Raw genomic sequence first — 24,809 nt, forward strand, 5'->3', positions numbered from 1 at the left:
TATCACAAATCCCAAATGTACACAATCTTTAGAACTTACGGCAAATAGTCAACTTTGAGTCTAGCAAATCCTGCAATTCTATCTGTCAATATGAACCCTTATAAGCAGCCAAGAGCAGTCTAGTTGCAAGGAATATCATATGTTGATGCAAACAATAGATATATTCATACTTTATATAATATCAGCTTTGCATATTCGAGAACTGTCTTAACACTCTGACTGCTGCTTTAGCATTTATACATTTATCGTGTGAACTTAACAGAAGTTAACATCTGTTAAGTTCAACAATTTATCATCAGTTAACACCTGTTAACAGATGATAAATTGCTGAAAAAATATATATATGCAGTTTCGTACCTCCATCTCTTGTAGAGGTCCTTTTATTTTTTTATAAAATTAGCCACAACCCGTTTAGTAGCAACTATAAGATCTCTAATTCCGAAGCAACTGCTCAACCTTATATTTATAGAAAGCTGACCATCATTCATACATTTACAGGTTAAACTGTGGAACATGATTATAGCGCTAAGGATTAGCATCGTCTCCTTAATATTAGCTATGAATATATTGAGCAGATATCAAGGTCACCGTGTCCAGTCATAAAATGGTTTTAAAAGGAACTCTTAATCTGAGCATAGTTTTAATATTGGAATCTACCTAATCAAATAAAATAAAATACTATCAACGCATGAAGTTCAGGTTTTTTCTGATTTTAAAAAGGTGTAAATTTTAAATTACTAAAGTGTAATGTCAAAGGCTAAAAAACTTCATGGACTAAACTTTGGATTGAGCTCACACACAACAAATAGGCAAACCTTGCAGGGGTCCTAAAATTTTATCTTTTTACCAAAACTGATATTCAAACACCTTTAAAATCATTGTTTGCTACCAAAACGTATATAAAATACAAGTTTAATCTAGCTGTTATGTTAGCTGATGTAATGAATGTTACTGCCTTTTGATATAAATTGTGAGTTTGTTGTAAAGAAAAGACAGTACAATCAATTTTACTGTGTTCAAATCAATAATTTCACTAGCTAACACTACGTTGCAACAAATCTTTTCATACATCAGAAGAATTCAAGGTCAGACACTGGCGGGCTTTGCAACATTTCTTCATGGTTTTGGTAAGTAAATTATCAGCAGAGTGTGAGTCTATTTTATCATTTTTGATTTGAATGCTGCTGTATTTTAAAATAAAACTAGGAACGCAATTAATAAGACCATGCTTTAAAAATTTTTACAAAAACTATTGATCTATTGAACCAGTTTGAATTTGTCGCTTTAAAGAGTCTTTCAAAATTTCTTTTAGCTTTTGAGATATTCACTGTAGTCAATTTGAATTTTATTTTTAATTTACATATATTTTTGCGCATAGCATTTGCTATAAAAATTATTTTAAATGATGTGAAAACAATCTGGTTTCTTTGATTTAGTTGTCGAATTAGAAATTGTCACACAAAGGAGAAATAACTCACTCAGGCAAGTCACTACAAATTCATTACATGTAAATACCTGGTATGTACATGTACATACTAATACTGTGCATTAGTATGTACATGTAATGAATTACATGTACATGTAATTAATATGATGTGCATATAATACATGTCTGGTATGTACACGTGCAAGCATTACTCGAAAGATTTGGAGTTGCTTTCTTACGCATATTACACACGGACACGTGTGTGAAATGAGGTTATAAATAGCGTTTCTACGTCAACTGGTTTATACGTATACGCAGTCGAATTTTCCAGTCGAAATATACGCAGTCGAAAAGAACTAAAGTTCAGGGCTGTTATCGGGGAAAACGTCGTTAGCTGGTTGGTCGAGAATGAGTCCTTGTAAACGGGCGTAGCTAAGACATTTTTTTACTTTATTTTGCTTTAGCAATTTTCATCGGAAAGAAAGCATTAGTCCGCTTATCGCGTTTCTGGATATTTGCTCAACGTATGCTTTGTCAAACATAATTTCTTCACATAGCAAAAGGTATGCATTGCATTGAGCAATGATGTAATTTTATTTAAAGCTTTGAATCAATTGTAGTGTTCAATGTCGACTTTCAAGGTGTTTCTTGTGGTTGGTTGGTATAATCAAGAAGCAAGTTTTTATTACACGGTACGCAAACAACCTACTTTTTTATCATACTACGGTTCCATAACACGACGTTAAAACATTTAGTAGAACTGTCAGGGCGTGTTTCTGTTCTCTTCTCGTCTGCTGCTACCTTGGCAGAGCAGGGAATGCGCGAAGCTGCATCGTGAAACCGGCTCTTGATATTACTGCTCGATTTATACTAGTTAATGCTGCTCAGGATAATTTTTAATTTGGGACAATTATCAAATTTTTAGTTAGCTCTAATGTGTCATAGGGTCTTTATTTACTTCATTAAAATGAAAGCCCAACACCTACAACCCGGGAACTTTAGGTATTTTAAGTGATGAAGCAAATGCCCTGGGAATAGATAATCTCTGCATTATTTCTTATTATGTGTAGTGTTTATAGTCAATGACTTTTTTAGCTAGTGCAACAAAGCTCAAAAGACAAGTAGGTGCTCTCAGTGCAAGAGTTTTATAAAAGCTGTTCATGAACATCAAAGTATAATTTACTTAAAATTGTAAATGCTAAACTCTAAATAATGTTGTATAGAGTTTTTCAATTTGGATTAACTGAAATTAATTGCCAGCTGGGTAATAAAGATGGTGCATACCTATTCAGCATGAGCTTATATTATTGGGTTGAATATTAGATATTAGAATATTCATATCTGGCTACTTTTGATGAATATTAAATACATACATGGTTGGTGTTTAGTTTTATTGCATGTGAGAGTTGTTGGAGTATGTTGTCAGAAGATCTTCAATTAAAACAACAGAAAATTTATTTTATTTTATACATGTAGCTCTAATTAAGAATTTATGTTTTGTGAGTACAGTATAAACAAGTAAAGGATCAACTGTGTTCCGTGATTCTAACTCGCTCTACATAATGATGAGAGTGTCAAATAAAAAAGAGCTTTGAGGTAGACTGGCCTTTATGTGCTGGTTTTAATCAAAAAGTCAGCAAGATCTCTCTTTTTGTAAAACTTGCATATACTCTTTTCAAACAAAATTGTGCCAGTTTTCCATTTTTCACAACCGAGTAAATCAGTTGCATGTCTTTAGCGTATACATTGTCGTCATGGTTACAGCTCCATGGGTGAACTCATAAAGCTCTTGAAATATTTATCTTGTTCTTCCACTTTAAAGCTCCATGATAATATTCATTACTGTAAAATGTTTATTATTTACTCAATTTGTGAGTATTCTCATTTTATTCGTTTGCATTTTAATACTATTATCTGAAAAATATGTTCCCACTCCAATTTTTCTTATTCTTTGAGCATCCCAATTACACGAAGATATTTTTCAATATGTTCAATTGGACCATTTTAAGAATGTGTCTTCTGTAATACGAGTTGCTTTGTGTAAATATCAACCAAGCAGTGGTAAGTGGCTAGATTAATACAATAGCTCTCACCGTTGTATATTGTACTGCGCGCTCCAATGGTCCTCAAAAAGGCCGACCAAAACTGTTTAATGACAAAGGGATGTAGGTATTTCACGAGGACCATTGAAGTCGTTCCCCTTAAAGCGTACAATGGGAATATTGGTGTGCCGTCTCGGCAATCATTCTTTGTCCACGGTATAGATTAGCTCTTTGAAAGGATAGAGGAAAAGTCCTGCCAGAGCAATTAGTGGTGGAGTAGAAGAATTCCTTAGTTAGTCTGTCAACTGTCTATCTACTAGCTGATCCAGTTGGCCCCTTTGACTGTCAATAAATCATGTATGTGAATACATAACTGATTGCAGTTCCATATTTATAGCTCATAACAGTACTTCAAGGATGCTGACACTGCCAATGCTGAACTTGAGTTGATACTCTCGTTAAAGGTGGGTGTGATTTAGTGCTGATTGATATAAAGGTAGTGATTCTAGTGATCAAACAGTGGTGTAGTTTGGCCATGAGTCTGCCATTTTTGGTTTCTTTCAAAGTTCTGTATCAAATCCTTTTATAATCGTGTTCGCGTAAGTTTTATCTTGTTCAAACAAGTTTGATTAGGAAAATTTTAGAGGATCAGTTACGCTGCAATGAATTTATTGCAAGAACTGCTAGATCATGTTTAGCAATTTTTTAAAATGCGAATTGTGTTACACGATGGGGAATGATCAATGCAAATTTTAGTTTTTGTAAACGCCAGCGTGTAAGGTTCTGGGCTCGACGCAGGTGCGATGAAATACTCATGCTGAATGCATGAATGTTTGTGTTTGCTGCTGCATCATTGGAAAGCACAGCTTTACGTAATTAACCTATATGTAAGGGAAAGGTCGAGCAAATCTCTCTAAACTGGTTTGACAAAACTGATGATATGGCATCTCACCAGCTGTGGCAAGTGTAGGCAGGTGCATTGTAGACACGGGTATATGCTAGATGCTATTAACACTTTGAATGTTGTCTTTTATCAGATCACTACTTTGTGGTTACAACTGCTGTAAAATTGTCAAACAATAGCCACTAGTAAAATCTTGTGAGACTCGCAATTAAATATAAGCTCCGCCTTCTTCAATGCATGACTTAATGCAGCAGTGCACTACAATTTTTGACCAAATAATGTGCTATAAGACATCAGTTGTTTCTTATCAAGGTTAGGTTTACTCTGATGTTGGGATAAAACTTCTAACCAAATTTAATTGAAACAAATTTTATTTTTAAATTGTTTAATTTCCATAGTTACGAATGCAATTAAATAATGATGACAGTATTTAGCCTTTTGACAAATATAGGGACATAGCTAAGTGCATATTTTGTTTTTCATGCCATTGATGCGGGTGGTGACCAGACCTGCTCCATCTTAGGTATCAGGTATGTACAAATCTGCTTTGCTCGCTTTTTCTAGCGATTTTTTCTTTGCTGCGTTGTTTATGTACATCATAGAAGTTAGGCGTATGCCTTATTTAGGTTTGTAGGCAGTGCTGTTAGTAAGTTTTACACTGTAGTAGGTTTGTACTTTTAGTCCCAAGTGCTTTCAACAAATTTTTCCTTTCATATTTTGATAAGGTTGCTATAAGTATATATGTCCAGAATATCATATCTCGCTCTGTATAGCATTATATAATTCATAGCTTATTCGTTTCCTAAAAGATACAAAAAATTCATTGAATTATTTTTTTCTTTTCATCTACAAGTTCACAGTATGTAAAAAATCCAACACTTCTAACAGAGATCTTAGCATTTAACAATTCTCAAGTTTTCAGCAGTTTCTCAACAGTTCAACAAGTTCATTCCATGATTCCTCTAAGTTGCTATAAGTATATATTACAGAGAATAACATTATGCTGCATGTTAAATGCAGTCCTGAGGTTGTGAGCTTTTTGACAAGTGTAAACAGGTCATTTTTTAACTGTATTGAGTTAAATCAATGATAGAGCTGCTAATTTTATATGGTGCATGTATATGTTTGCTCTGCCAGTATTAAAAATGTTTAGCTACATAAAAAATTCTTACAATTTGTTTTTATGTTGATATGACTTTCAATTCTGGGCTAGATATTGTCCGACACAATGAAAATTACACAAAGATATTTTAGTTGTGTACCAGGACAAGTATTGATGGCAGCCTCTTTGCTTATAGCTTTCTTTTTCACTGAGTTTTGCTTTATCTCAGCATTTAAGCTTTTATTGCAGTGCTGGAATCTGTTTGTCTAGTATCTTAGCACCTCTGATTGCTATTATCACCCAATTACTGGTAGATGTTGCCTGATAATACCGGAGCTAGCTAGTCATTCTCCGAGTATCTATCACTGCTAGTGTGTGGCAGATGTGAGCCTAGAGCCTAACTAGTCACGACAAGTGACAGCGAGTGCTTTGTTTACCCACTTATTTCTCTCTATTGACGCTATTGATTGCACGCCAGTTCTCTAGCTGTTTGTTTAATTTCTTCTCTATTTCATCTAAGAGCGTTCGTTGTGAATATCATAGGCAATTCGCACAAAACCTCTCTCAAATACAATGACATGTTTAATCTTTACTTTTGTAGAGCAAAACCAAAGTACTGTTACAAGATGAATAACGGTACAACTGGTTACACCCGTAGCGAAGAGCTACAGCATGCCTTCGAATGTTCAAGCTATCTGTGTGGTGACAGTGAGGGCAGTATTTCTTATAGCGATTCCTCGTATGTTCTCTATAGCGTGTCAAGGGTACATATTAGTTCTCCCATGATGGAAGAACCCGAGCATGTTCGCGTCTCTAACAGTATTCTCGAGTCGGTCAAGGAACAGGAAGCGCAGTTTGAGAGGCTTACTCAGGAGCTGGAGGCGGAAAGAAGAAGTGTCGTGGATCAGCTTGAACAGGTCTGGATGATTATTTTTGACTACATTGGTTGATGTTGAACATCGGTGTGTCTGGCATACGCTTCTGATAGCGTCAGTACTAGCTATAACATATAATTTATTCTGAACACTTTTGCATCGCTCACATCTCATTGGTAACTCTGTTATTGACGAGCACACTTGTTTCTTTTTTAAAGTTGTTATGACAGATAAATTAGTTATTACAACTAGTTTTTGAGACTATAAAAGGAAAGCATATCGTTGAAAATACTCTTGGATGCATGTTTGGCATGTCTTGGTTAGGATACTGTCTTCTTTACAAGTGCATGTCGTACATCATAACGAAGGCCTCAGCATACATACTCTGTGTAGCTACTAATTCATCAACACGACATCCCTTAGGTATTTGCCTTAATGGTAACTCAACCTTAACTCAACCTTCTACTGATAAATTCTGAGCTTCTGCTTACAAAAGTAAGATCTTACCTACGTTGCGGCTGCTGTTGAGATGCCATGCCACAGTGGTTGCCACTGCTAGTGAATAAATGGTATCGGCTGGTTGGACGCAGTATAGTATTTCAACTGTGATTATAACGAGTACAAGGCTGAGGCAAAAATCGCCTTGTACTAAAAATTAAAAGGGAAATTCATCTTAATGAATAGAATTTTAATCAATACAAGTTTTAATCAAATACAAATTTTAATCAAATCTTTATTTGATTTGAGTTTGTATAATGATGTGACTTGTGCTTTAGAAAAATCTCGGTCAACAGTGCGGCCAACAGATATAAATTTTCCATCTGTACCCTTGGAATTTCAAATCTATCTAATCTTTTGTAATGCGATCGTTCCAATATGCAAGATTTTGTTGATGTCTATTGTCAAAGTCGGCGAAAAAGATTAATTTTTAATTGAAAAAATGGAAAAAAATTAATTTCAGCAGTTAATTTCTATTTAGGATAAATTTTTGTATCAATCCATGTTTAGCAGTATTACTATAATTAGTGACAAGGAATAACTTTGGGTGCTTATATTGATATCTACTGGGAGATAACAAGAAAAAATTGTTTTGATTTTGGAGTTAACATTACCTGTCAAACATTTTCTTAAAACTGGAAATGCATTTTTCAAATCGCTTATGGGTTTTGTAAAATTATTCATCTCTGTATGTCTGGGCTAATAGTGTATATTTTATGTCTGATGCTGTCATAAATTATTATACATGTAGTATAATAGTATATAGTAATAGTATATACTTACTTGATTTATTAGTCACATCACAAACTTCACATTACAGTCATACTTCAACTTACGAGCTTAATGCGTTCCGAGACTGAGCTCGTATGTTAATTTGCTCGCATGTTGGTGCAATTTATTTATATATAGAACAATTAAATATATATTGATTGGTTTCCATACTCTAAAAAATGCAAATAAAACACTCAAAACAAGATATTGTAATAGAAAGAACATGTTGGTTATTGTCCTAACTTACCACATGCTTTCAAAAAGCAACAAATAAAAATAATGCAAGGAAATGTGATTAATTAAAATGTAAAATTAAATACATACAATAGCAGCTAACGCTAGCATTTGCCAGAGAGGGAGATATAAGTTATCCTTCATTACGACAGTTGACTTTGATAAATCTGGATTTTATCAATGTCTTAACAGACAAACTTAAAAGCAAACCTAAAAGCAAACTTTCATTTTCAACTTAGCGTAATTAAAATTTCTTCGGCGTTCATAGTTTGAAGTTTCTCACTGGTTAGCTAATTTTTCTTTTGTTTCGCTTTCACGACCAGCCGGCCATTTTAAGATAAACCTATCTAAGAACGTTTGCCTTTGTCGCCCTTTCAACATGTTGCGATCAGGACGAACACAGGTGTCGTCACCAAGCATTAATGCACGACCACTAGCCAACTTGTCCGAATGTCTATTTTTATAGTTTTGATAGACAGAACCGGCCTTTTCACATAACATCGTTTCAGTTACACTGTCACCGGCCAATTGTTTATCTTTTATCCAATGCCTGAACAGTCTCTCCATCAGCGGTCGTGAAGATCGCTGTACCGTTTATAAACTATCGTTAGTCCTTTTGTGAACTAAATGCCCTGAATATAATCCTTCTGTTTGATAATTGTGGATGTATTTCTGTCAAATTGCTGAGCTAGCTCAATCACGCATATATATTTCACATATTTTTCAATAATTTCCCGTTTAATATCAACTGTTATCATTCGCTTTTTCTTTGCATTATTTTTCATTTTACTGGCAAACTTTCGGTCAACGCACAGTACTTTTAATTCACATAATTCTGCACTGAAAATCGCGCACAAAAAAAACACGATACAAAAGTATAACCTGAGCAGTTGAAAAATACAGAGTGGTGCTGTTTTCATAAAACACCTCCAGCATACTTGGCAAGTGACTCACGTGCTCGTATCTCAAACATGGCTCGTATGTTAGTGCTAACACTTGCTTAAAAGCTGGCTCGTATCTCAAGTTTCTCGTATGTTGGAGCACTCGTAAGTTGAAGTATTACTGTACAAGAAACTTTTCTAATAACAGCTACTAACTTATAACTAAAAAATAGTAGTCTGTTATACCCATCACAGTAATTGTAAAATGTTTTATGTTATGATTTTAGTATTTAAAAATGTTTTCAGAGTCATCACAGTTTATTGCTGATCATTCCATGAAGAATATACTGTATTGTAATATATACTGTATTGTAATATATACTGTATTGTAATATATACTGTATTGTAATATATACTGTATTGCAATATATACTGTATTGTAATATATACTGTATTGTAATATATACTGTATTGTAATATATACTGTATTGTAATATATACTGTATTGTAATCAGCTATTTATACTCAGGTATAAGAGTTCGTCAATACCTCTAGACTCAATCGAAAGATTGACTCAGTGAATCAATTATGACAGATATGAGTAGATCTATCAGTTATAACGCAATGGCTGGTTCAGGAAGGTTATTCAAAATTTGGTATCAATAAGGAAAAAAATCATTCCTTGTTCCAAACACTGCAGTCTGACATAAAGCATACTATTCTTGAGTTGTCCCCTCTTGGTGGCTGGTGATGAGTATACTTGGTCTTACTTAGATTGTGTGATTAAAATTTGATGATATCAGATGACTAATATAATTTAAACACAGTTGTATGCATTTTGACTGTCGTCTCAGCTCTTCGTTTTAGTTGAAATTTTGTGCACAAGTAGCCAGCAAGTTGAGAACCGGTCTCTAAATCTGGAACTTTTAGACTTGGTAAAATTTGATTGTCTCGACACGCTTGGAAAGATGGTATACGATAACTGGTGAATTCATGTATGGCTCAGAAGGTGAATTGGAGTACGGAGATGAAAATGGAAAATCCTTATGAATCTTCTTTTAAAAAAGAAAAGTAGTCATCAATTCATAAACAAAATCTTTATTTTTGTGACAATAATTAGTAGTAGGCTATTACAGCAACAATTATTAATACTAATAGAACTGAGTACTGGTAGAGATGTTATATTTGCTGTATAACATTTAATGTTATACAGCAAATATAAGCTGTATAACATTATGATAAATTTGAATGCTGTATGTTAGATGTAATTATATATAAATCATAAGTTGTATTTTCATGATGTTATTATAATATTATGCATTCTGCTTTTGGGAACAATTGGAAACAGGTTGAATATTTGTATGATGTCATGGTGTAGTAAGCTAATCAAGTTTAGGATCAATTAGAAACTGAGATAAAAAGCTTTTGTATGATACGTAAGTTTTGACAGTAGCTGATATCATGCACTTTAAAATTACTGAAAGCAGCTAGCCACGGAGACGGTGGCTACTAATTATTATTTAGACAGCAATGTTATAAGTCGTCTCGCTGTATTTATAACAACAACAATGAGAAGTTTCTGTACGAATATGCTACAGAACTTATATTCAAATAATACAGATGTGCTACATAGAACATGCGGATGCTTCAAATTGCCTAATTAAAGACGTGCTTTTCACCCTAGGTTTGAAGTAACTAGTACGTATCGCACTGCTCTTTGTCCAAGCTTACAGTCATAAGTGAGCTTTTCATTAGCTACAATATCAATTCATATCATTACTCTAGAAACATTCAGACTTAAAATGAGAATTTTAGTATAACTGAACTTGAACTATCATTTTTGTAGTTGGTAAAACTTAATGAGCGCCGTCACAGGGGCACATAACTCCAAGTCTTAGAGGATTAAATGCAAATCCTAAATCTGACTATTGGACGTTTATTTAGGCTGCTGCCTTATCACGGTAGTTTTTGGCATCTACGTGTACTACATTACTCCTCCCTGCATCATTGCCATTCATATATGACAATCTTTTATTATATAATAAAAGCTCAGCACTCATGTGCTGACCCTGGATTCATTAATTACCTCTATTGGAGTAAGCCGTCTGAACACGCAGTTTTAGTAAGCTGGTAGCAACATGCACCAGACGTACTAAAAGTTTAGTCAACCACCGGTGCGAACTAAGCGCCTACCGAAACACTGGTGAAACCTCACCCTGTCAGACAAGACTTGCTGTCTTCAGCACAAATTATTGCATTTCATTTGTAGTGTAAGGTGGGCAGTCAGGTGGGCTCCATGCGCAGTCTCAGCTCACCAGGCGTTGACTATGTGGAGCAGGGACCAGCTAGCATTACTAGTGGAATGGATGAGATGACTAGACACCTTAACAATGGGGCTGATAATGACAGCACTCACCTCGTCGACTCTTTTCTGTGAGTTGAATATTTAGACACCGAGTATCCAAGTGTTTACAAAGAGCACTTTTATCTCATTTTTTGACTAGATTTATGTACTAGAAGCTACTAGAACATACATTTGCTATACCCTTGAATCATCTTTGTGTATGTAAGGTATTAGATAAGATGAACAGATGCATTGTGGGTACATATCTAATGACACATTTAGTAGAAGCAATGATATACAGCCCCCAAGGATAGCCGACGGCGCTCATATGGGCGGGGTTTAATGATGAAGCTCTGTTAGGATTAACCCGAATACGGCACCCGAACAAACAAATATGCTGAATAAAGCACCTTGTAAATTTACGAATATTATGAACTATAGTGGTTATTTTACTTATCTGTTGAATTCATTTTGTTGTCAAATAAATATAGTATCCCAATATTGTCACCGTTATGATCAGTCAGTTGCCATTCACAAGCATTCGTGATATTAATAGTCACGATCGTAAAATAGCTCAAATTCGGTTTCGCATTTAGATTTTGAGTATGAAAACTACATTGCACAGCTTTGCCTGCTGTCCCATCTTATTGGCAAGGTAAAACAATGTGAAACCGATGAAAGACTTTGTCATTTTATATTAGGGGTGGCAAAATATTAATCAAAAACTAGAAAAAAAATGCCGTTGTTCGAGTAATTATATTTAACTTTAGGCATATACTACGACCTTTACCAATTTTAAAATTACTAAAAGTAGGTAATTTGAAATGTTTTATTTTGAATAAATACATTATTTTGGTTAGGTATTACCCCTACATTGCAGAAATTCAATGTTTGCTATTGTGACCCGCGGGGTCTACTGGCTGAAAAAGCTAATGAAACGATAACAGCGATTCGTGTTTTCTAAAACCTAACAAGGCAACGCGACCGCCCCGCGAGAGTTGTGTTTGCTCCGAAACCCAGGCTAGCACAATCCTAATAGAGCTCCATCATTAAATCCCGCCCATATGATAGCCGTCGGCTATCCTTGGGGGGCTGTATATCATTGGTAGAAGGTAGTACTTAAGAGCGAATTCTGAAGTACTACAATAGAATCAAGCTATCTGCTTGGTGATGCAATCCTTGTGCTGAAAAATTTGTCTATTTTTAAATTTCATCAATCTTCAATTGTTCAAATGTTGATTGATGCACATCAACTGAACACTCGTAGCAAATGCTATTAAAAATATGGTTTCAGACATGTTTCTATAATTGCCAGAAGGTACTGCTGTAATTACATTTAAATGGTGCACAGAATGGCTGAGAAAATAACAACATTTATAAAATATGACTTAGAAATAGTATTTTTATGTTACTCTGAATAATGCTCGGTTTTTTAGCTGGAGTGTTTATGGAAGCTCCTAATGCAAACAGACAGCGCACTGGTTGGCTGTTCAAGATGGCTCTTAAGAACAGCTTTTTTCTTGTTACAAATTTTCTAATTTTGAAAAGAAAAACTTATTGGAAATGCATGTCCATGAGATTAGATGGACAAACGAAGCCAGTTATGTCCTTCGCAGGAAGATTGACAAGCGGAATAGAAAGTTAGTAGGCATAGGATTGCATTGGTACATTGCTATGTGGTAGCATCCTGTTTTCCATAAGCAGGAAATAATACAATGCATGGCTGTAAATACATCAGCAGTTCTATAAACTTGTGAGTTATGATTTAAACCGTATTGGAATATCGTGAGTCTGCTATGGCAGTTCAGTTATAATTGTGTACAACTTGTATTCAGCTTGATCAGATAGACTCTTCTTTCTGTTGATTATGTAATTATAATGATAATGTAGATAAGAAATTAAAAAAAACTAGAATTTATAGTAAAGAGTTTTACTGACCCAGATTTATTTTTAAATTCATCTAAAAATATGAAAGCAATATAATAAAGACAGTAATAAAAAGAATCTATTCATCATTTTAGAGCACATTAAAATTAAAATAAAGTATGATATCATTTACTCTGTATTAGTGCTAGGCCTATATAATATTGTATGTTATTATATGGACATGTAGTAAAGTTATATCTAATTTCATTATTAGTCTCGTGCATAGTGAGGCAGGTATTTCTGCTTTGTTCATATTTCACAGCTAAAATCACTTGTCCTACCCAGACAGTTGTTCTGTTTGGAAGTTCACATATTCTATGTCGTAAGTTGATAAACTTCCAGCAACCATATTGTCCGATCCGCAAGTCATACTGATTTGCTTATATAAAACTAGCTACTCACTTGTAGAGTCTCTTGCATCAGTGATATGTTAGGTTTATTGTGATCAATCATCTCTTTATTTGTACTCGAGTGTGAAGTGCTGCCAGTCATCTTTATCATCTGTACTTGGCAGCGTTCTCTGAGATAAGCATATATAGAAGTGTGCATACCAGAAAGAGGTTCTTCTTTTTGTTTGGAAACACACTAAAATAGTGTCCATTTTTCATTTTGTCTTATTTTCTTCCATGAGTTCATCACATGTACATAGTTGTTCAGCAGGAAGTCTATATGCATTTGCAGTTTAAAATCATACTGTATTTTCACATATGCAGCAGAATGTGCATGGGACACCCTTTTCAAATTGAAACAATGCAATGATTTTTTATGGATCCTGTAGTACATTCAACCGCTAAAATTCTAGAAAAATTTGTTTGCTCAAAGTCCACATAATTTTTACCTATCACGAATATTTATGGAAATTTCAGAAACAACACAGACTAATTTTTGCGTACATAAATATACGCATCTATATATATATATATAAATATCAATGTTTGTCTGTTTGTTAAACCCTGTGTCCAGTTGTAGCAATTAAAATCTAGCAATGAGCAATTCGCATGGCACTGGATTTGATCTCAGAACCTCCAGATCTAGAGGTGGCGAACTTTACCATTAAGTTACACGGAATATAATGGATTCATGGGGCAAATAGTCATTACATTGGTTAAGATAATCACGTGCTTAAAGCGCTTGTTGGGGTTTAATAACTAGCACTGCTGACCATAACGATTGTTAAGCTGGCCCAAAATGCGGGTATTACTTTAGTATAGATTTTAGTAAAGATCTAACTTTCCAGGTAAGTTACTCAAATTCATTAGGTAGTTATTATATTACCCGTGCAACACCAGACATTCGGCTAGTAATTGTATATTATTGCCAATATCTTTGATGGTTTCATGTCAAGAGGGCGTACTGTTGTCGTTGGATTTTTTATTTACATCTAGCACATAAAAAATTATACTACAAAACAATTAGTGTAAGGTTTATAGTGTAATAGTATTTATTAATGAACATTGTTATACACTAGATGTAATAGAGCATGGAAGAAAGTCTGTTATATTAGGAGGTTGTCTGATGACAACATTCTCATTTTGTCAAAATTATGTAGCTGTCGAATGTACATAGGCGCTCCACTTCCAAAAACAATATACTTCAAATAGAAATATACTTCATATTTTAGTGCTGTTCTACTTATTGACAAATGCTGCGATCGTTGAAATAGGAAAATGAGGTGTATGTTACAGCATCAAATACATGTACCTTATTGTGTTATTCTTAAGCTTTGCAACTCAAACTGTAAATATAAAAAGGTTAAAATTCTAAATGTTTAGTTCTAGTTCCAATTAACTGATGATATTCTCGGCTATGCATTGAAGCCACATTATCGCAGTTGTCCAAATTATTATTAAATATAACTAAAATAAGCTAATATTTAAATTAAAAACTTTTTTTTTTCATTTCGCTCGTATTTGTCTGCAATTCTGTGCTAAGAGTAATGCAAAGCATAATGTTACTATGATAAATCTCAATGCTCTGGGTTTATATATTCACTTGTCAGAATGTTTACCAAAACAACCAGCCAATGACTGCCGACCACAGTGGGTGATATCATTGGTTGGTTTATAATAGTATTTTACTATTACGCTTTCCAGATCGCATAGCTACATATGCTCTAAAGAGAGCTTGCCAAGTTGATATCACTGTACAACTCTTACAAATATATTGTATGAACTTTTGTCTCTTTAGTTTTTTAGAATATATGTGAAAAAATATCAGTGGGCCCTACTCGGTTAGGTTGTTTATTATGTAGCACAATCAATGGAAAACTACCATGCTTCCTGAAATTATGAGGGGTTAGTTCGTGGTTACAGTTCGAGCAACTCTCGTGTACCGTAATCGTGTACCCCTATGTGTAGGGAATCCCTAATGTGTAAAGCACTCTAATTAAATATTGCTTCACATGATCATATTTATAGGGATTTGCACATTACTTATCGCGAATAGGATTATTTACAAATTGAACCAAGCTTGAGTCTGCTTTGGCTGTAGTTAAAATCATTTTTGCGTTTTCGATAGAGCTGGTTATTACTGAGTATGTAAGATCCATAATAAAAATCATGGAAACATAGAATTCAAATACTGTTTTGATTGCGGCTTCAGTCTTACAGAATAATCTTTAAGGCTGAAGCCTTAAAGATCAGATTAAGCATAATCTGATCTTTATTAATTCTATATGGAGACAATGATATTTGAAATGTTTTCTTTAGTAAGGTCCTTTGGGGTGCCCTAAACGTTCCTTTATGAGATATGAGTGAAAAAGGTCTACCCTTAAATAGGCATTCTAGAAACAATTGTTCAGGCATGTTTGTACACAAAATAGGAGTAATCCTCTCTATGTTGGTTTTAACACTGCAGTTAGCATGGTAATTACTCTATCCATTAGAGAATGGCCCAACATTGAATCCATTTTTTACTTTTGCAGTAAAGTGCTCGTTATTTTGGCAGCCTTTTGGCTGTTATAACCTGCATATCTTAACTGCCTACAAAGGTTTCAAGCCACAATGTGTAATTATGTGATGAGAGGTAACCGCTAACAAAGCTCCACCTTACACCTACTCCATGTACCACATAAAAGTGCCACAAATCTTCTACAATTGTTTAGTGGATGCCCTGGAAATCTGACTGCCATACGTACACCTCATATGTGCATCCCCAAGCAGTAGACATTGGAGAGCATCCATAATCAAAATTTAACCGCATAGAACGTATTTATTTATAGATTGCAGGATTCATGTAATACGTTGCTGTCATCACTTTTACACCTAATTTCGCTGTATACAGAAAGCATCTGGTAAATAGTTCTTAGGCGTGCAGACAACTTCCATATTCAGAAATCTATTTTATCTAAATGCTATCTCTCTCTCATTTGGTTGTTCTGGTATGAACTTAAAGGTAATATTTAATTATACAGTGTGAGCTGGTCGTGATAACTATGTGCTGCTGGCACCGACTCCTTAATACTGGTAACTTCAATCATGGTTCACTTTAGTCTAGTAAAAGCATTTATTTATGTTATAAAGTTAAAATTAAAAATTGAAAACCTCCAATTACTCATTTGTTTTATCTCCACCTAGTAATCCTTACTAAATAAACTATCACCTTTTATCCAGCAGAAGGAAGCTAACTGTGACCATCTGAGCCAGTCTTTAGCTGACAAGTGTGATTAGTTTAATAAAGGGGATGTGATTCTACAGCATGTTGCAATTTGTTATAATTACAGGACCCTTGCCATACAACTTTAAATTTGTTCCAGTGTTGGCATCGTAAGGCAAAAATGTCATATAGAAGGGTATAGAAACTTATAGTATTTATTTAATGCAAACACCTCCTGGCAAAAACATTAAAATTTTGTATACGTATTAAAAATTAATAACAAAATGGTACGTTAACCTTTAGTAATTATAGTTACCTGCAGTAACTTTAGTGTATTTAGTGGTTATGATCTACAATAAAATGTAACATCACAATGTACTATGGGCAGTACGTACCATATGGAGTTCTTACCTTTCAGACAGGCGAATAACAAGGACATTGAATGTAATTTAAATGAATTGAGCTCACTAAACACATAATTAAAGCTAAGTTTTAGTATGTATTTTACTAAACTTTAACTTTGTCATTGCTTAGAATTTTATCACCCATCTGTTTCCGGTTTAGTTTTTGCTATAACCTAAAATGAATAACGCTGAAAAACAATTTCTCTAATCCAAGCTATATGACCACTGTAGTTTCAGCCAGCATGTTAGTTAGTCAAGTCAGCAATATGACCACTGTAGTTGCAGCTAGCATGTTAGTTAGTCAAGTCAGCTATACGACCACTGTAGTTGCAGCTAGCATGTTAGTTAATCAAGTCAGCAATATGACCACTGTAGTTGCAGCTAGCATGTTAGTTAGTCGAGTCAACAATATGACCACTGTAGTTGCAGCTAGTATGATAGTTAGTCAAGTCAGCAATATGACCACTGTAGTTGCAGCTAGTATGTTAGTTAGTCGAGTCAACAATATGACCACTGTAGTTGCAGCTAGCATGTTAGTTAGTCGAGTCAACAATATGACCACTGTAGTTGCAGCTAGTATGTTAGTTAGTCGAGTCAACAATATGACCACTGTAGTTGCAGCTAGCATGTTAGTTAGTCGAGTCAACAATATGACCACTGTAGTTGCAGCTAGTATGATAGTTAGTCAAGTCAGCAATATGACCACTGTAGTTGAAGCTAGCATGTTAGTTAGTCAAGTCAGCAATATGACCACTGTAGTTGAAGCTAGCATGTTACTTAGTCAAGTCAGCAATATGACCACTGTAGTTGCAGCTAGTATGATAGTTAGTCGAGTCAGGTGAAGAAATTGTACAGCTAGGATTGCTCCAGTTTTATTGTTGTGGCTAAGTAATTGTCCTTCTAGGATTGCTCCCAGCGTATTGTTGTGACTAGGCTGCCAAGTACTTCACTTTGTCAGTAACTTCTTTTTGTATTCTTTGTCCGTGAGTTGTTTGTATTAGCAAATAATTAGCTGATTTCCTGTTTTGAATCAGTGTGGTGTTTGGATTGGTGATTGGAATTTCCTTGCATTCTATTTGTTTCATAGCATTTCATAGCGTGTGTTTTATTTGAAGAGTGCAGAGCAGGTTATTAAAAAGGCAACATACTCATAAAATATGATGAGTATGACCTTAAGTCATATCGACATGAACTTTGACTTATGATCATGTCTACATACAACTTTTTGTGACATGACATCAAGTCTTAGCTAGCATATGTTTCAACGTTTAAAATAGTTTCCATCATATGACCTGAATAACGTAACCTAATTTTTTGAAGCAAATGTATAAAAATCGGTAAAAATTAAAGACCCAAAATGATACAAAATTTATAACTTACATTAGCTTGTGCTATATTTACTGTAGGTTATGTCACATAATTTTATTACTCTCTATACCCCTGCTGACTTAACTAAATGCTAGTTCCAACTATAGTGGTTGTGTTGCTTGCACCAGAGAAACTGTGTTTAAGGTTTGATGACAATAAAACATAACAATTGCTCAGACAACTTTGCATTGCCAAGCCTAGATTTTGGGTCTCTCAGGTAAAGTAATGCTAATAACCTCTATTGATTATTACTTTATTTATTTAATTTTTAACATGTAATTAATGTTTTCATTTTTATGGTTGTATACAAAGGGCTGTTTTATTACTATATGTCAACACTTAAAGTGTTTATCATCGTTAGTTTCAGCTATGGAATAAACTAAACAAAATACAATCACGCCTGCAAGAATATTAATTTCAACATTAAACAGTTTCTATATATGAAGCAAATGTATATATATTGTATATATATATAATACTTTATTGCAATAATTTCATTTCAAACAAATGTCTTCCAAATTATGCCAAACAAGAATCTTAAAATAAACAAAAAAGGGCGACATTTAGTCAATAAAATGAAATGAATGGTCATATAGCATTTAAAATACCTTTCTCTTTTAAGAGAGAAAGATGGAAAATGGAAGGCGGAAGATTGTTAAAGCAGCTAGCAATAATTTTTCAAAATTACTGTTAGAGGTGGGATGCATTTTTTTCATATCCCATCAGCTGAAATAGTTAAAAACCTGTAATTGTCATGTGAAAATTGAGGACCCAAACCATGAAATATCTCGAGTCTTAATTAATTAACTTAAAAATATTTAGCATCTATATATAGGCGGAGTAAGATATGCATATATAGTAATGGACGAACTCCATAGGTTAAGGTTTGACTATATAATTATTTCAACAGGCTTTGGTGTATTTGTAGTTAATAGGTACTCTTAATGGCAAGTTTATTAATCTGCATGAATATATATAGTCAAATATCTACGTGAGAATTTATTTCATACCAAGACCTGCGCTGATTTTAAAATGATCATATGTTGAATCAAATGCTCTGGTAAGAATGCATTGAAGCTAATTTAATTCATTCCACCATCTGACAACCTACAGTAACTCTACTCTAATACATGTAAATACTGCAAGTAGTTGCACAGAGAGATGTAAAAACATATTAATAGAGAAGTAACAGATAACAAGAGTTTTGTTTGTAATTACTTTACCTGAAAGGAAGTGTAGACTTTGTGATGCAGGAGACCGGCAGCGCTAGGGTAGAAGTGATGGTAGATACGTATGTGCAGCGTAACGTACTCTAATTTAGACTAGAAGTGATGGTAGATACGTATGTGCAGCGTAACTTACTCTAATTTAGACTAGAAGTGATGGTAGATACGTATGTGCAGCGTAACTTACTCTAATTTAGACTAGAAGTGATGGTAGATACGTATGTGCAGCGTAACGTACTCTAATTTAGACTAGAAGTGATGGTAGATACGTATGTGCAGCGTAACGTACTCTAATTTAGACTACACGAACTTTGAATTTATTTAGCGTATGCGTTATTTTATGTTTTTAGCTCTTTTTGTTAACTTTAATTTTTATTTCTAGCCTTATTATACATTTATGACATACACTGTGTCACTTCAGAACATAAACCTATTAACTATACACTGTATAGTTAATAAGTCTATGCTTCAGAATGTCTTATGTCGGAGATTACTTTGTGTTTAGGGTCAAATATTTGCTCATATTTATATTGTATGTTGAAAAACTTCCTTGCGTGGCGACCATAATAAGGGGTTTCATGATAATAACAATATTTTTGTAATTTAATGGTTAGTTAAAACCCTTGTTTATCTTGTTGTGGAAATTTCAAGCTGCATGTGGAAAAAGAAAAACAGCAACCAAAAAGCACACTGAGCATGTAATAGGAAGTTGTCTTACCTTGAGTGTTTACCACCTTCAGGCAGTTGTCTACTAAAAAGCTAGGAATTCGGAGTGTCTGCAATTACACTGTGGGAAATGTTGAAAATAAGCTGAATTTCTCAATTGAAGGAGTTGGGCAAGGAAAAATCTAGAATTGTCTACACGTGTGCATATTTATGTTTGTCAAACTATCGACAGTTATGAAAGTTCAATCACACTAAACAAGTGAAAGTATTTAGAATACTTTTTATAACTCTAGTAATTGTTTTTTTATTTAGGTTATAGTGTTTTTTGGGTCTCTCTATGGATTTGTTAGTAATCACCCTTCTTCTGTGGACAATGATAGTGTCATAGATCATAAAAATCGCTTCTAGGTGTCATTTTCTCTTAGCCACATAGGAGGCTGGTGTGCTGAGCTGTCGGCAGCGGTGGAGCCATGGTTGCTCATTTGCCACTGTTGATTACTATTGCCGTTAGTTAAGGCCTGCCCTTTGCTACCTATCAATACTCACTTTGTAACTGCCTATGCAAGCATTGTGAGCCATATTGTATGGCATTGTTTGTCATAAATAAACAGAAAACAATGTGAGGAATTTGTCTGACCTTGTTCTTATAATGACTTTGCAGTGTCGTTAATTGAATGATTAGTTGAGGGGTGCGTCGATGCTCTCTTGCAGTTGCTAGTGGTATCTTCTGCTGTATCGCTACTTACTCATGCTGTATATTTTTCTGTTGACAGCAAAGTGCTCGAGGAGAGAGGTATTATGCAAAGGTAAGTGCAGGAAGGTGTCACTAAACTTTTTTATGATAGCCACATGGAGAGAGATACTTACAAACGATCTTTCATTCTGATTGGTCTTATGAAGGGAATCGTATTCCCTTCATATGAAAGCACCTGCTAGCTGTGTCACTTTTCAAGTTCTCTTATGAAAAGCTATATGTTTAAGTAGTTAGTCAGTTGGGTGAAAAGCTGATTAACTTGATGTGAATAAGAACACATGTGTTGGTGATTGTTTGCTTCTCCTGTCCTAAGGCCGTAAGGTTGGTGGTTTGAGTACTTTGTAAAAGAGCATCATTGATGTATGGATGGGGTTTAATGAAGCTGATCAAAGTGATTTTATCAAACGTCGGGAACATTGTGTGTAAAACCAGCAGCAGTCTAACACAGAGGCCTTGTTAAATTTAAACCAGTCTTTGAAGTTATCATCTCCATTTTCTACAGCTGGTTCATTAATCAAAGTTCACTCTCTAGCAGACATCAGAGAAAATTAAACTAAATGCTCGTCAATAGTGTCATGGCGGAATTGAAGCATCTTGGCTGCTCTGGTAATCCATGCAATTGGGATTTTGTTTATTAAAATGCTCGAGTTGTGCAGTACATTAAAAATCTGACAACGACATGAGAGAAGCTATTTTTTATAGCCTACGGTTCTATTTACATCTTTGGGTAGTCCTTGTAGTAGTTTATTGATTTGTTGGCTGACAGGTTGAGTTGAGAACTGCATCAAGAAGACAACTAAAATGATTTTATTATTCAATTTGTTGTCACTCCTTTGCCTAGTTGCATATCATTGCTCTGTTTAGAATTAATAGGTCACGGAATGAAGTTGTCCTTCCTTCTGTTAACTGTTTTTCACACAACTAAAAGGATTCCCATTTTGAAAATTATTCGAAAGTTTAAAAATCGTTTTCTATTGACAATTCTGACTGTTCCCGTGATGGCATGTAAGTTTGATGAAATCTGATAATTTGATTTCTAGGAACAAAAAATGTTTCTCTAATACCAAACTGTAGATGTGACCTCTATGCAGACATGCGTGAACATAGTTGCCCTGAATGGTGGTGAAGCGGTAGTAAGTTTCCCACACTAATGTTCCTTTGTGTATTTCACTCCTCTCATATATGCATTCAAGTGTGCTGCCTCAGACGCGTCAGTGAATGTTTACCACATCTTCTAGACTGGGTAGCTAGACAATTGATTTGAATGCGAATTATCTGTATTTGACAGCTAATTATTTCTGAGCTTGAGGAATCGTCCAATTCACTTGGCCTCGCTGATATGCTCCCGTCAAGCGTTTTAAGAATTTGAGGAGACCATAAAATTCTTGCTGTTGCATTCGTAACCGGCTTGCTCATAAGGCATGTTTTATTGCAGCGGTGAGATGGAGTCACGGGGTAAGACTGTAGCCTTTGGGCAGAATGAGACACACCAGTACAACGGATATGATAGCAGAGGCACCAATTCTACACAGAATAGTTACAGACACAAGGTTGGTTTTCTCTTCAACTTATGTGTTGCTTTTTAATTACTAATATTTTGTTTGCTGCTTATTGTTATACTCAAAGTAATTCAGGCTTAATGAGCCATGAGGGCATTGCATACCGTATTCCTAGGTCTCTAGGGAGCTTGTTGTGGAAATTATCTTCTCATGCAGACTTTACCATACATTTTTAATGATATTTTCCAAGATAAAAACAATAAGACATCTGTTAAAGTTTTTTATAGTGTACTGTGATGTAAATAGCAATCATGGCAAAACAACTCTACCCAGGCCAGGCTTTTGTTAGTGATCCTTAACTAAGTAATGTTTGTTATTCTTGCTTTTTCCATGGACCCAGTTCAGGTACTATTTTTGTAAAAAAATGTAAAAAAATTTTTCAACTGCATTGATTTGATAAAAATACTCAAAATAGTTTTGGTCTGATAATTTTGGATCTTAGACTACTCCTTGTCTAATAGTTTTGGAACCTCGACTACTAATCATCTAATAGTTTAGACAACATCTCACAAAGTAATATGTAAACAGTAGGAAAAGATAAGGAAGTTGTGTATACTGCTGTCTGATATGTAGCGTGTCAGTATACAAGTACATCCTTCCCTGAATAAGTAAATACTGAGAACAGATACTTGTTGCCGTCAGCTGGGACACACTAAGATTGATTACTTTATAAACAAACTGTTCTCATGTATTGAGAGGGATAAATAACAGCCTCAATAAATCATATTGTTTAATGAAGTTGATTTAAATCAGATCTACTCCATCGACATCAGGACATTTACTTATCGTTTCAGTTATTAATAATTCTAAATGAATATACTTACATGATAATACTCGAGTAGACATTGCAGGCTATGTCCAGATCGGAAGGAACTGAGGCTAGATAATGTTGTTTTGTTTTATTTTAGCTAAAGGGAGGCATCATGTTTGTAATTGTACAACCCCAATCGTGTACCTCAGAGTGTTGTGTAGTTTTGTTATGGGTAATAAGTACAAATGTGTATGGAAACTTTGGTAGAGAGTTTGTTCCACGAAGCAATAATACACCTGCAGTCTTCGAAAAGCTTTTGGGTGCAGATGTTGCTATATTGATAAAAAAATGTTTTGTTTCGACTTGCTTTTTTCTCTTTGTAATGGGAGAAAGATTGTATCAGCATCTCTATCTCTCTGTAGACTATGATAGATGCTCTTGGGAGGTTGTTATATTGATGTGTTGGTTGTTTAGGATTCCGATGTGGCAAGATCTCAGGCTAATTATTCTCCTAGTAATCCCGCTGGTGACTATATATCATATGGAGAACTTTCATCAAACAGACAGGGATCATATCGGCAGTCGGAAGGGTCGTATCGGCAGCAGGAAGGATTGTATCGGCAGCAGGAAGGGTCATATCGACAATCAGAAGGATCATATCGACAGTCGGAAGGATCATATCGGCAGTCGGAAGGATCATATCGACCGCAGGAAGGATCATATCGACAATCAGAAGGATCTTACCGGCAGATGAACGATTTTTACCCAGAAAGGGAAGCATCATACAGACAACAGGACAGTTTATATCCAGAACAGGGAGGATCATATCGGCAGCAAAACAAACTTTATGAGCAAAAAGACCAACCTTATCATCAGCAGGACGAATTTTATCGACCACAGGAGGGGTCGTATCGACAGCAAGACGGGTCATACCGACAAGAAGAAAGTTTTGACTCATTTGGTGATGACAAACAACCTTATGTCAATATAAGCTCACTATCTCAGCCAACACAAAACAGGTAGAGATACCCTCTTACGTACTTGTCTTGGATGAAATTAGGGTGTTGAATAGAACAGGTAATATCAATTAGGGTGCAAGCAAGGTAAGTGTTGATGTTAGTTGAAAAGGAGTTTCTTTCTCTCTTTCTTCTTTTTCTTTACTCAGCATTCTAAAGTCTAGTTCACATTGGACGCTCCTCCAATGTAGTTTATACGTTAAACTTGATATAATAGATGTACGTCTGCCAGGCAATGCAAATAGGAATCGTTGGGTTGGTCAAACTCTACAACCTCACTTCATCAATGTGAAGTTTGACAGGCTCTCTATGTATGTGTTATTTGAAATGTATTTGAAAATGAATTTTAAACATTTAAAATTTTTCATAATGCGTTTACAAACAGTTAATGATATTTTAGCAGTTTAATTTTTTATGTTTGAATTTAATAGTCTATCAAAATTCGACAGATCACGCAACCCCTTTAAA

At 34.7% G+C, this 24,809-nt stretch overlaps 1 protein-coding gene across 2 annotated transcripts in view; it reads left to right on the top strand.

The window, feature by feature from the left end:
• The first annotated feature begins 3,863 nt into the window (after window positions 1–3,863).
• Window positions 3,864–24,809, top strand: part of LOC137405816 (catenin delta-2-like) — a 37,098-nt gene continuing 16,152 nt past the window's right edge. For both annotated transcript variants that reach the window (XM_068092269.1, XM_068092349.1), the window contains exons 1-6: window positions 3,864–3,932; window positions 6,229–6,391; window positions 11,003–11,166; window positions 21,035–21,067; window positions 22,451–22,565; window positions 23,800–24,344. In XM_068092269.1, coding sequence (XP_067948370.1) covers window positions 6,257–6,391; window positions 11,003–11,166; window positions 21,035–21,067; window positions 22,451–22,565; window positions 23,800–24,344 — 992 coding nt within the window. In that variant the 5' untranslated portion in view covers window positions 3,864–3,932; window positions 6,229–6,256. The remainder of the gene's footprint in view (window positions 3,933–6,228; window positions 6,392–11,002; window positions 11,167–21,034; window positions 21,068–22,450; window positions 22,566–23,799; window positions 24,345–24,809) is intronic.

The sequence above is a fragment of the Watersipora subatra genome, chromosome 1 (assembly GCF_963576615.1).
Source record: "Watersipora subatra chromosome 1, tzWatSuba1.1, whole genome shotgun sequence".
Lineage (NCBI taxonomy): Eukaryota > Metazoa > Bryozoa > Gymnolaemata > Cheilostomatida > Watersiporidae > Watersipora > Watersipora subatra.